The 11,863-nt window shown below is 41.3% G+C and overlaps 4 protein-coding genes across 13 annotated transcripts; 2 read left to right on the top strand and 2 right to left on the bottom strand.

Annotated features, from left to right (window-relative positions):
• Window positions 1-40: 40 nt before the first annotated feature.
• On the bottom strand, window positions 41-1,152 carry hint1 (histidine triad nucleotide binding protein 1). Its single transcript, XM_061286092.1, has 3 exons — window positions 991-1,152; window positions 385-489; window positions 41-293 (listed from the first exon to the last, which is right to left on the bottom strand). The coding sequence occupies exons 1-3, from the start codon at window positions 1,099-1,101 to the stop codon at window positions 129-131; spliced, it is 381 nt and encodes a 126-aa protein (XP_061142076.1). The 5' UTR covers window positions 1,102-1,152; the 3' UTR covers window positions 41-128.
• Window positions 1,153-1,212: 60 nt separating this feature from the next.
• lyrm7 (LYR motif containing 7) lies at window positions 1,213-2,235 on the top strand. The gene is made up of 5 exons (XM_061286093.1): window positions 1,213-1,290; window positions 1,412-1,484; window positions 1,645-1,715; window positions 1,785-1,866; window positions 1,960-2,235. Exons 1-5 carry the CDS (start codon window positions 1,273-1,275, stop codon window positions 2,028-2,030), a joined length of 315 nt encoding a protein of 104 aa, XP_061142077.1. The 5' UTR covers window positions 1,213-1,272; the 3' UTR covers window positions 2,031-2,235.
• Window positions 2,236-2,400: 165 nt separating this feature from the next.
• LOC133158703 (zinc finger protein OZF-like) lies at window positions 2,401-6,034 on the bottom strand. 4 transcript variants are annotated; one of them, XM_061286066.1, is made up of 4 exons: window positions 5,131-5,271; window positions 4,769-4,874; window positions 4,460-4,569; window positions 2,401-4,291 (listed from the first exon to the last, which is right to left on the bottom strand). In XM_061286066.1, the coding sequence occupies exons 3-4, from the start codon at window positions 4,560-4,562 to the stop codon at window positions 3,036-3,038; spliced, it is 1,359 nt and encodes a 452-aa protein (XP_061142050.1). In that variant the 5' UTR covers window positions 4,563-4,569; window positions 4,769-4,874; window positions 5,131-5,271; the 3' UTR covers window positions 2,401-3,035. The 4 variants fall into 4 exon arrangements, with proteins under 4 accessions (XP_061142050.1, XP_061142051.1, XP_061142049.1 ...); XM_061286067.1 differs by lacking the exons at window positions 4,769-4,874; window positions 5,131-5,271 and adding an exon at window positions 5,911-6,034; XM_061286065.1 differs by having other exon boundaries at window positions 4,460-4,874.
• Window positions 5,213-8,547, top strand: dync2li1 (dynein, cytoplasmic 2, light intermediate chain 1). 7 transcript variants are annotated; one of them, XM_061286076.1, is made up of 13 exons: window positions 5,213-5,351; window positions 6,223-6,352; window positions 6,468-6,502; window positions 6,573-6,642; window positions 6,761-6,849; window positions 6,925-7,123; window positions 7,314-7,382; window positions 7,459-7,536; window positions 7,630-7,709; window positions 7,849-7,919; window positions 8,024-8,121; window positions 8,187-8,279; window positions 8,410-8,547. In XM_061286076.1, exons 1-13 carry the CDS (start codon window positions 5,317-5,319, stop codon window positions 8,470-8,472), a joined length of 1,110 nt encoding a protein of 369 aa, XP_061142060.1. In that variant the 5' UTR covers window positions 5,213-5,316; the 3' UTR covers window positions 8,473-8,547. The 7 variants fall into 7 exon arrangements, with proteins under 7 accessions (XP_061142060.1, XP_061142061.1, XP_061142065.1 ...); XM_061286077.1 differs by lacking the exon at window positions 5,213-5,351 and adding an exon at window positions 5,362-5,547; XM_061286081.1 differs by lacking the exon at window positions 5,213-5,351 and adding an exon at window positions 5,554-5,866.
• Window positions 8,548-11,863: the final 3,316 nt, after the last annotated feature.

Raw genomic sequence — 11,863 nt, 5'->3', positions numbered from 1 at the left:
TTGTACAGCTACAAAAAATATATGTTTCAAGAAGACTGAGTTTTGAATGCTCTCAACCAATTTTATTACCACAGTTAAACAAACACATTCACTTCAACCACAGGAAAAGACATTGTGGCGCGGAGGTGTCAGCCGGGGGGCCACTTCATGACACGGCCCCCCAGGACGTGAATGTGGACGTGGTAGACCGACTGGCCGCCGTCAGGCCCATCGTTGATGACGATCCTGTAGCCTTTGGCTAAGCCCGCCTGCTCGGCGCACTTCTTGGCCACGATCAGCAAGTGGCCCAGAAGCTGCCAGGGAGGGAGAGAAAGGGGTGAGGGCACGCATCAATACAAGCATTCAATCAAGTCATAACACGCTCTGCATCTAATCCATCCTTACTGCAGCATCACCATCCTCCGCTTTTGACAGCTGGACGATTGGCTTTTTGGGGACCACCAGGATGTGAGTTGGCGCCTGGGGGGAAATGTCAGGAAAGGCCACGCACTGAAACAACAAACAAGACGATTTTAATTCATAGAAAACAAAAAACTATACATAAATTACGTGAAAAATACAAAAAGACATTTATTTATTTTTTAGAAAGAAAAAAAAAAGATTAGATGGGGAAAAATAACTTAGAGAATTTATGAAAATATTTTTGCAGAAAAATAATAGGATAAATGACATAACGTTAACACTTGTACATTTTAGTTTTTATTTTCATATCTGAAAATATAAATGCAAACTATTTGACTTAAACAAGGATCAAATGTCGTCTTTGAGCTTCAATTTATATAACAGCTGTGTGTGTAAACAATTGTATTAAGCATGCGGTGTATGGTTTTATTGCAGCCATATTTAATGTTGAATATTCAGTCGAAAAAATGATCACAGCCACAGTTAAGAGTGCAGAACCTGCACTAGCATTAGCACTCATTTAGCTTGAGCCTCGCTGCAGTAAAAGTGCAGCGAGTGCGCGTTGGAGCATACTCAATGAAAGCCTACCCGGTCGTCCTCGTAGATGACTTTCGCAGGGATTTCTTTGCGTATGATTTTCCCAAATATTGTGTCTCCGCCAGGCTGAGCCACCTGCGCTTTTGCTGTTTCGTCAGCCATGGTGGCAAACTTGGTGGCGCAGTCGCACACTGACGTATAGACAAGGGCGGTATCGCTTCTGAGAGGCGGAGCTCGCTGACAGCTGATTGGTTGCTTTCCAACGTCACTGCAAAATTTACTCTGATTGGTCTTTGACATATCGAAGGCGGAAGTAAACGCCAATAAGTCAAAATGGGTACTCGCGTGAAGGTGAGCAGCAAACCTTAATACAATTTAATACGATTATTTTACCATTTTTGACTTTGCTTAATGCAAGAATGAAGCGGTAGAGGTTTAATTTAGCCAACACGCATGTTTGATGTTCGTGCAGGTCTTACGCGTGTTCAAGTCGCTGCACAGAACGAGGATGTCTGTGTTCAAAGATGACGAGAGAGCACTGACAGGTCCGTTTTTCACTTGTCACTTGATAGCAACACTTAAAAAAATAGTTGAGTAAAAATAGGAGTGCTGACTTGACTCGATTACGGAAGTGAAAGTAAACTAAAAAAAAGACTGCTTTTACAGTAACTATCAGGTATATTAACTTTTTTTTCTTTCAAACAGCTGCAAAGTCAAAAATCAACGAGGAGTTCTGTAAAAATAAACATGAATCGTCAGAAGAAAACATTCAGAAGGTAAACAAAATATAGTCAGCCACTTTGTTGGAGGACTTTTGAGACTATTAAAAACGTGTTCTGTTCCAGATGATCCAAATGGCCTCAGATGTGGAAACAGTCCTACGCCAGGGCGTCCTTCAGATGGAGCACGTTGACAACGGAAGACTCTGTGAGTCCATGTCTTCACACAAAGTTATCAAATATTGTAGTCTTAGCCTTTTCAAAGATTTTGGGGGTGTTTTTATTGGTCTTTTTCTCACAGTGCTTCGACCAAGAGAGGATCTTCTATTAGAAAATGTTCCCTATTGTGAGCAGCCCAGAAAAAAGTCATGACAGGACAACTGATAACAAAACAAGGAAAGGGACTCGTATGGAGACATATCTGTCACATTTCATTTGGATCAAGAGCTGCCAAATAAGGTCATGGCCACTACATGGAAAAAAAAGTTGGTTTTGCTGGAGGCGTCATTAAGTTAATGTCATAATTCATTTGTATTGTGCAATTATATTATATTAAATTGATTTTTGTCTGCTTTAATTAGTATTCAACTCTGAGAACCATTGGAGTAAACTATTGACTGATGAAAATACACAAATATTACAGTAGACAAATTGAAAAATTACAACAGAAATGTAAGAACAAAACCAAAAATCGAAAGAATTTGAAATATTGGCCCAAATAGTCATTAAAAATACACCTACATGATTCCATCGTTCGTCATTGTTTAATATTCGACATAATTCCATGAATCAATACTTCACGATTCCACATTGATCAATGTCTTTTGCTATAATTCACTCATTTTATTTCAAGATTCCAAGGCATTCCACTTGCATTCATATTTTGTCATTCAGTATTTCTACACAAATTGCTTAATCTTTTTTCACTGCAAAATGAAAATAATCATTATGCATCTGAGCTTTCTTTTCTCCCTGTAGATTTCCCACTTCGCTTCAGATATGGAGTGAGGCCCCTTCTTGATTGGATAGCTTTTCGCCACACAAGAAAAAAAAGTGTCTTGCTTGCTTCTGATTTTTCTTTTTAACAATTCTTGACAAATATGGGGGCAAAAACCTTAACATTAAGACCTGAACAAAACTAAACCCTAATAGAAACTAAGCAACTTGCCCTGAATATGAATTAAATGTATTTACTGTTAAATACTTTAACTAAAACCAAAATAACACCAAGTATAATGAAAACAACAAAACTATTATCACCCCGAGGCCAGTTAACTACATCATTATTGATGCAAAAACTCATGAAGTCTACTCAAATAGAAGGTGAAAACGTCACGAATCTGCTCTTCTCGCCAACGCACGGAATTCTCAATTAAACTATTTGGAAAGTGAGCAGGTAACAGGGTTCTCACCAGTGTGGATTTTTGTAGTGTGACTTTTTAAGGACTTCTTCACTGAAAATCTTTCGCCACAAACCCCGCATGAGAAAGGTTTCTCACCAGTGTGGATTCTTGTATGGTATGTTAGACTTACCTTGTCATGGAATTTTTGGCCACAAACTGAGCATGAAAAACGTTTCTCGCCAGTGTGGATTCTTGTGTGCACGTTTAGATTTCCACCCTGAGAGAATTTTTTGCCACAAATTGCGCATGAAAAAGGTTTCTCGCCAGTGTGGATTCTTGTGTGCTCTTTTAAATGTCCACTATGAGAGAATTTTTGGCCACAAACTGAGCATGAAAAAGGTTTCTCACCAGTGTGGATTCTTCTATGAATCATTAGACTTCCCCCGTTGGTGAATTTTCGGCCACAAACTGAGCATGAAAAAGGTTTCTCGCCAGTGTGGATTCTTGTATGACATTTCAAATATTCCCTTTGAGAGAATTTTTTGCCACAATCTGAGCAGGAAAAGTGTTTCTCGCCATCAGTGTGGATTCTTGTGTGCCTTTTTAAATCTTCCCTTTGAGAGAATTTTTGGCCAGAATCTGAGCAGGAAAGGTTTTCCTTTCTTGTGTGTATTCTCATGTGTTGTTTCAAACCACTGTTATTGGCAAAACATTTCCCACACTGAGAACATTGCCTGTGTTTGTTTTGAGACTCATCATCAGCAGGAGCAGGAACATGTGATGACACGTTATCGCTATCTGATGGTGGACCTGCTTGTGATCCTCCACAGTGGTCTTCATCACCTTCTCTGGTCATTTGTTGACTTGAGCTGCACCTTGGAAGCTCCGCCCGTTTGCTCACCTCATGTTGACCCTCATCTAAACTCTTCAAAGGGACACCAGTCAATGGTATCTTGCAGGCATCTTCCTCCTCTTCCTTTTTAATGTCATAGAAGTCTTCTCCCTCCTCTTTAATGTCAAAGGAGTCCTCTCGCTCCTCATCAATGTTGCAGGAGTCCTCTCCCTCCTCTTTAATGTCGCAGGAGTCCTCTCCCTCCTCTTTAATGTCGCAGGAGTCCTCTCCCTCCTCTTTATAACAATCCCGCTTCGGCTCTTCTTCCTCTTTTATGGTGCAAAGAAACTTCTGCTCCGTTTGTTCATTGAAGTGCTGGACCTCAATGTCTACATCTTCCTCTTTAATGTGAGTGCCCTCTGGCTCCTGCTGCTTCGGACAAATAGCTTCACTGATGTCTGCAAAACAAGACAAACACATTAACAATGAAAGTTACAGTTGAAGAGAAACTGGTCAAACCTATACAAGGACTTCGTCAATCTGCCTATGACACATGATTTTGATAGAATTCTACTTAAAATAAACACTGGGAGAGAATTCATAGTAGACAATAGACATGTACTAACCTGGTCTGCGCAACACAACATAAGGCTGCAGCCATAGCTCTTCCAGTCGTTGACCACTACGGTCCTTTTCCTCCATATACTCTGCTGTGGTCCTTGCAAACATTTTCACACTGTAATCACAACACTTGTTCAGCGATGTTTGGCTAACAAACAAACAAACAAACAAACAAACGTAAACTGAAAGCGATCCAATACACAAAACGACTTCATGTAGATCGGACCTGTTTTAGCAAAGGTGATTATGCGTTATCATCTGGTAGAGTGCATGAAGGTATTAAGATTTAAAATCGGGGGCATGCCTGCAATCACCATTGCTAATACTCAATCTTGAGTAAATTTAATTCTGCTTGATTAAATCATCCAAATCCGTCTTTTCAGGCACTGGTTGAGTTGCACCCTCCATCAGTCACTTTATCTGCACAACAAAGTAAAAACGATTACAATTTGTCAAACGCAACAGTGGGCATTTTGAAAACGTGACTTTATGACAGTATGCCACGCCATAAAGAAATAATAAAATAGATAAATAAAGAATTCTGAGAATAAAGTCGGAATTCTGACTTTAAAGTCAGAATTCTGAGAATAAAGTCAGAATTCCCAATTTCTGACTTTAAACTCAGAATTCTGACTTTATTCTCAGAATTCTGAGAAAAAAGTCAGAATCCTGTCACCCTTCGTTTTTTTTTTCTTCACTGGCCATAATCCTCTTCCGTACTTCCGTAGTAAATTCCACGATACAGGCAAGAACCAGCATGTGATGATGGCTCATTTGGTGGTAGCTACCATGCTAATGGAAGCGGCCCGGACTTCTGTACTGCAACCAAGGAGTACTACGAATAACACCGAACCGTCGGCGCATGTGTCGAGCTCATAGAGCGGAAACACAGTGTCGGTGAGCGTATCGGTTTAAAAAACAAAAAGTCACGTGACCGAAGGTTCAGCAGTGTAGTCCGTCAAGGAAGCGCGCCAAAGCTCTGTTAAAGCAAGCGCATTGTCAACGTGATGGGTCTGCTAAAACAATGACTGATCTTTTGCGGTTCATCCTCGAAGTTATTAAGAATTATGGAGGAGCCTCAAGTCAGATACTGGTAAATCAAAAAACCCACTACACTGCACTCCAGCCTCATCTGTGCCGTGTGAGTGGGTGTTTTCAACGGCGGGCGAAATTGTGTCTAAAAAGCCCAACAGGGTCAATTTCAAAACATTGGGAAAACTTATTGTTTTAAATTTTAATTACTAGGTCATCAAATCAGTGTCAGTCGAGTCTGTCAACTAGGGTAGCCTGTAGTATTTTTAAGGTCCAGTGGGTGTCAGCATTCAGCGACACAGTATCGACAGTTTGGCAATGTATTGAAACGATACACGACGCCTCATAGACCCAACACTATGCGTCGATATGCAACAACAGTAAGATTATGCTTCTCTTTGGGTAATCTTCATTTTATACTTACAGTAGTTTTCAAATAGCATGTGTATGCATATATTTTATGATAATCACTTCTTGGTTTGGTGATTTTCGGCCGTCAGGGGACGACACCGTGAACGGTGATCTTTCTTTGTGGTTTCTCGGCGAAGCATTAGCGGAAGTTCGTCATCAATGTGCGCCCGTTGTCTTGGAAACGCTTCCGTGTGCCGCAATGTCACTGTTTAGGGACATGTTAGCTTTTGACGGATGATGCAAAAAACGTGGTAAGGCCAAGTGTTTTCACGATACAACGGAGTGGACATAAAGTGACGCGATGCTTGTTTGTGTCATATACCAGCACCGACAAGTTGTGGGACTTGGCCGCCGCCGAGGTCCAAAGTCGGGAGAGGGATGCTGGAGAGGACGCCGATGGTCGAGGAGAAGCAGTGGGGGAGAGGACCGTCTTTCTCATGGGAAGTAAGGCTGGGGTATGTTGTTTTTTTTTTACTGTTGATTTATTTCCTCTGCTTACTTTCCATTTATGTCAAGCCCTGTTTAATTGTGATTGGCGAAATGCAACATGTTTATCTGTCTTTACGACAGGGTAAAACGTCTCTTCTGCTTCGATGCCTGGACAGGCGAGTATTCAAATTGAGTAATTATAAACACATTTATATAGTCCTAGTGCTTAAGTGTTATACACAGCAGGGATGAACCAGCTAAGCCCACTCTGGCTCTGGAATACACGTTTGGCAGGAGAGCCACAGGACATAATACGGTGAGTATAGGATAATGTGCCTGCTAGTGGCCGTCAAATCAGAAGTAGCTACTACGTGAAAACTTGACTTTTGTTTCCTCTCCGCTGTTACGTGTCCAATGTCACGTAACATGTCCAGCCCAAAGACATAGCCCACCTGTGGGAGCTAGGCGGTGGGACTTCCTTGTCAGATCTCGTGCAGATCCCCATCACTGCTGCTAGCATCAGGTAACTCACATATACAATGTGCAGCTAAATCCACCTGGATGGAGTGTGTTCATTAATTCAATCTATGCCACATAGGTCCCTATCCATCATCCTGGTGTTGGATCTGTCTGCTCCGTCTACTCTGTGGGCTACGATGGAGACATTGCTGCAGGTGGCGCAGACCCACGTGGAGCAGGCTGCTTCTCAGGCCCGACAAGTTGACAAGAAACGAGCGCAGTCCAAACAATCAGCGAACGCGCTTTTTGCTGCACGTGTCCTGCCCAAGGACTTTCCCGTAAGCACACGCATCTTACAACATGGTTTGTCCTGCAGAAGACTAAGAATGTGAAAAGTCGGAAATAGTTGATGGAGATATGCCTTTTTAAATCTTCAATCCTGTTCAACACTTCTTTTTTTCCCAAGTTTGTACATACTTTTGCCAGCTATCGATTGAGACACCATGATGATAGTTTTTGCTTGAACAGGACAGAGAGCTGATTAGCCCCTTTCCAGTTCCTCTGCTCATCATCGGGAGCAAGTATGACCTCTTTCAGGTAAAGCGCACACAAAAATACTTGGCATCCTAAGATGGGATCTAGTCACGGTTTAAAAAAGCTCATACCTTTGCAGGAATTGGCGTCGGACAAGAGGAAAGTTGTTTGCAAGACGTTGCGTTTTGTTGCTCACTACTACGCCGCCTCGCTTATTGTAAGATGACTCGTCTGACGTACGACGACACATTTGCATCGTTGTCATGTTTCACTTGTCCTTTCTTCTTCGGTGTTTTTTATCGGTTGTCAGTTCAGCAGCATCAAGTTGGAGAGCCTCGTGTCCAAGACCAAAAGCTTCTTCTCCCATCTGGCCTTCAATGCGGACACAGGGTGAACACGGCACACAGAACTCTCTCTTTCTCTCCATAGTGTCATATCTGTAATAATGAAAAATCAACAAATAAAACGTTATATAAAAATGTAAACATTATTATCATATTCTAGAATTCATTGTGCTGTTTATTTGTAGGAAAACAATGTCATGTGACTCCAGTAAGCCCCTCATCATTCCAGTTGGCTCTGACTCTTTCAGCCAAATCGGTGAGTACAGCGTCCTCCGGTGGCCGATATTAACCACGCACTTCCACATCATCACACCTTATGAAATTGCTACATTTGTCTAATTTTACACATAAACGCGATAGGCTCTCCGCCTACAACAGAAATAGACATCACTTCTCTGCACGCCAAGAACCCCAAAGACCTCTGGAAGAAAGTCTACGAGCGCATCTTCCCCCCTGAGGTCAGCTTTCAATATAAGTCATATTCCAGACAATAGTTTGATCCAATTGATTTCCATGTTTTCAGAACACCAGCGAGAAGAAGTTAGAAAAAGATCCAGCCAAGGACCCGCAGTACAGCGAGCCGCAGATTGACGCCATGCGGGCGCAGAAAGACCAGGTAACGGCACTTTCCATTTAAAACAACCACAACAACAAAACACTCCTAAAAATGCTAAAATGTACAAAAAAGTGCAAAGTAATCTGCCTGTCATGTTGTGTAATCATGTAATCATGTTTTCTGCCTGCAGGAATTGGAAGAGTACAAGAAGAATGCAGCCAAGTCCTGGAAAGGCCTGCAACTGGACACATAGCAACGGCACTCGAAAACTGTATTTGTAAATTTCTCAATTTTTTTCTGACAGAAAAATAAACTCATTGGATTTTTACTCTGAGTAATTACTGAGAGGATTAGGTGAAAAATAAATGTAATAGTAGAAAAAAATGGAAATCCTTGTTACATTTTAGGAGTAGAAAGAAGGTAAAACGAGTACAGGAAGTGCTCACTACAAACAAACAAAAATTGCAAGTCCTAAAAAAAGAGTAACAATTTAAATTTGAGTGAACAGTGTAACCAGATGGCAAGATATTTCTCGGTACCGTTTGTTTATAAAGGCGATTCGTGCTCAGTGTTTCCCAACCAGTGTGCCGCGGCCGTGAGAGATGTTCAGCTGTGCCGTGGGAAATTGTCCAACATTAAATACCGAGCGCATTGTAAACAGGATCGTCAAACCACAGTTCAGTTCGCGCAAGGCCTGGTCAGCCACTTGCTAATCGTGCATGTGTGGCAAATCGGAGAATCTTGAGATTTCATGTTGTGGCATCAGCTCATACTCAGTTTACTTACGTGTGTTGCTGTTAGTGTTGGCTCGTGAGTGAACGATTCGGTCAAATGAAAGGTTTTGTTTTCAGTGAACGAGAGTGAATGAATCACTTCCTAAAGTGTTCGACTGCCTTCCTTCCCGTGCATCAACGGATCAGTGACCGTGTTGCGTCTCCCTCCTGGCGTGAACTATGTAATGCATGAAGGGATGCGCCGTTATGCAACAACGGGGAGATTATGCTTCTCTTTGGATAATCTTGATTTTATAACACTTGTAGTTTTTAAATAGCGTGTATGTATATATACGCCTAAATATTGTTATCCAATATATCTACTGCAATTGCACATTGGATTGCTGGTTTGAAATTTACTTTTATTATTATTATTATTTTAATAAACATTTGTTAAAACTTGTCTGGTGTTTTATTCCTTGTTTTTATATTCGCCAATTAAAACAAAAATCAGACATTTGGTTAACTGCTTTATATGACAACATGTGTAGGTACACCTCATGGACACTTAATAGGTACACTACACGAGGTTAAAAAAAAGAAAAGAATAAATAAAGGGTTAATTGCACAATAAGTACACTTTCTCTCACCTGGGCTCGAACCAAGATCTTACTGCACAAGAGCCCGTGTCACTAACCTGTCACTGTTTCGACATGACAGGCTTCAGTTGAATTCACTGTTTTGTACTAGTGATGTGCATCACAGGCCAATAGGGAGAACGCTTAAGTGAAAGTGAAAAGTGCCACATCCGCCCTCACCCCCACATCCTGATTGGCTGTTTGAGCTGTGACGTCACTTGGACACTCCACCGCCATTTTCAAGCGTACCTAATAACAGGCCACTTTATTAGGGAAATATCATGGTCAAAGGTCACAGGTGTCCTAGTCCTCAAGGACGCGTTCCAACATGTTTTCCAAGTGACCCTCGTTAAGCGCACCTGCGTGAAAAGTTTTTGGTCACATTCACGTTCCACAGGAGCTAAAACTTTTCACGCAGGTGCACTTAACGAGGGAATCACACGGACACTCCATTAGGTACACCGCCATTTTCAAGTGTACCTAAAACCAGGCCACTTTATTAGGGAAATATCATGGTCAAAGGTCACAGGTGTCAAGCTCTAGTCTAATAGACTAATGTAGGGGTGTCCAAAGTTTTTGCAAGGAGGGCCATATTTAGTAACGTGAAGGGGCCCGGGTGACAATATTTTTTTGCGGTTCTCTTGCGGGGGGTGCTAATGGGACGTCGAACGCTGCGCACTCGCTTGGACACCCCTGGTCTAATGGAAAGGTTAGTGACACGGGCTCTTGCTCGGTAAGATCTTGGTTCGATCCCAGGTGAGACAAAATGCATGAATGTGTACTTATTGTGCAATTAACTCTTTATTTATTTTATTTTTTTAATTAATTTTTTTACCTCGTGTAGTGTACCTATTGAAGTGTCCATGTGGTGTACCTAAACATGTCATATAAAGCAGTTAACCAAATGTCTGATTTTTATGTTTAAATTGGCAAATATAAAAACAAGGAATAAAACACCAAACAAGTTTTAACATAAATGTTTATTAAAATAATAATAATAAAAGTACATTTCAAACCAGCAATCCAATGTGAAATTGCAGTAGATATATTGGATAACAATATTTAGGCGTATACATGCATACACGTTATTTAAAAACTACTACAAGTGTTATAAAATCAAGATTACCAAAACCAAAGAGAAGCATAATCTCCCCGTTGTTGCATAACGGCGCATCCCTTCACGCAATAAAGTTAGCCGTTAGTTTGGAGAAAACGTGCATAAAAGAAGTGGTGTTTCAGTGAGTGGATCTTTCTTTCCTTGGCAAATCGTAAATCTACATTCTGGCTTACATAGTTCACGCCAGGAGACGCAACACATTCACAGACTGATCCGTTGATGCACGGGAAGGCATTTCCCATTAACTCGTTCACGAACGGGAAAGTCAGGATTTGTTCCTTCACTGATCCGTTCACGCGATGAACTGGAAATGCTGACTCGTTCAGTTGGTGAACGGGAAATGCAATTCACGACTCGTTCGTGAACGGGAAGTTACGTCATTTTCTTCTTTGTTTTGATTTACGACGCGGTGGCACCAGCTTCAATGCGCATTACCGACACCTACTGGTTGAAGTAATATGAACTGAAAAAAAGAACGTTAGTCTAAAACAGTAAACAAAGCCATATTGATTTTTTGGGATTTTGATCACAATCACTTTCAATAGTTTATTCCTTACACTGTCTAAAACCTTTTTTCAAAATCTGTCACTTTCAATCACAAAAGAAAGACAATTTAAAGAATATTTAGTATTTATTTTTATTCAATTATTCGACTCTCCATACATATATAGGAATAGAACTTTAGGTCTTTTGTTGTAATATAACTGATTTTAATATAGAGGCTGGTGTAACACTTAACAGATTCTTGTTGGTGGTGTGCCTCGAGATTTCTTCCAATGAAAAGGTGTGCCGTGAATGAAAAAAGGTTGAGAAACACTGCTCTACGTTATTATAATTCATGACGTAGTATTCAAGCAATGCAGATAAACAGCCAGTAGGTGGCAGCATTGCCCGAAGTTGTTTTCGCGCAGCGTTTTGGCCGCCATCGTGCGGTGAAAAGGCGTCACCCCAACAACATTTCATTTTATCTCAGCGCTTCCGCACCTTCCGTTTTCGTTCGGTACAGGTGGTTGCTGCTTGGACGTCGACCTCCGAGATTATTTACCACCGCCACCACCCAGGGATCGACCAGTAGGGCTGACATATTTCTGCGAGGGTGTAACATGACCCATTCCCTTCAACTGAACTGAAGTGGGCTGGGCTTATTTTGCAAGTCAGACAAGTCCAACCCTGTAA

This window comes from Syngnathus typhle, linkage group LG8 (assembly GCF_033458585.1).
Source record: "Syngnathus typhle isolate RoL2023-S1 ecotype Sweden linkage group LG8, RoL_Styp_1.0, whole genome shotgun sequence".
In the NCBI taxonomy this organism is placed as follows: Eukaryota; Metazoa; Chordata; class Actinopteri; order Syngnathiformes; family Syngnathidae; genus Syngnathus; species Syngnathus typhle.
This window is presented reverse-complemented; position numbering and strand designations above follow the sequence as displayed.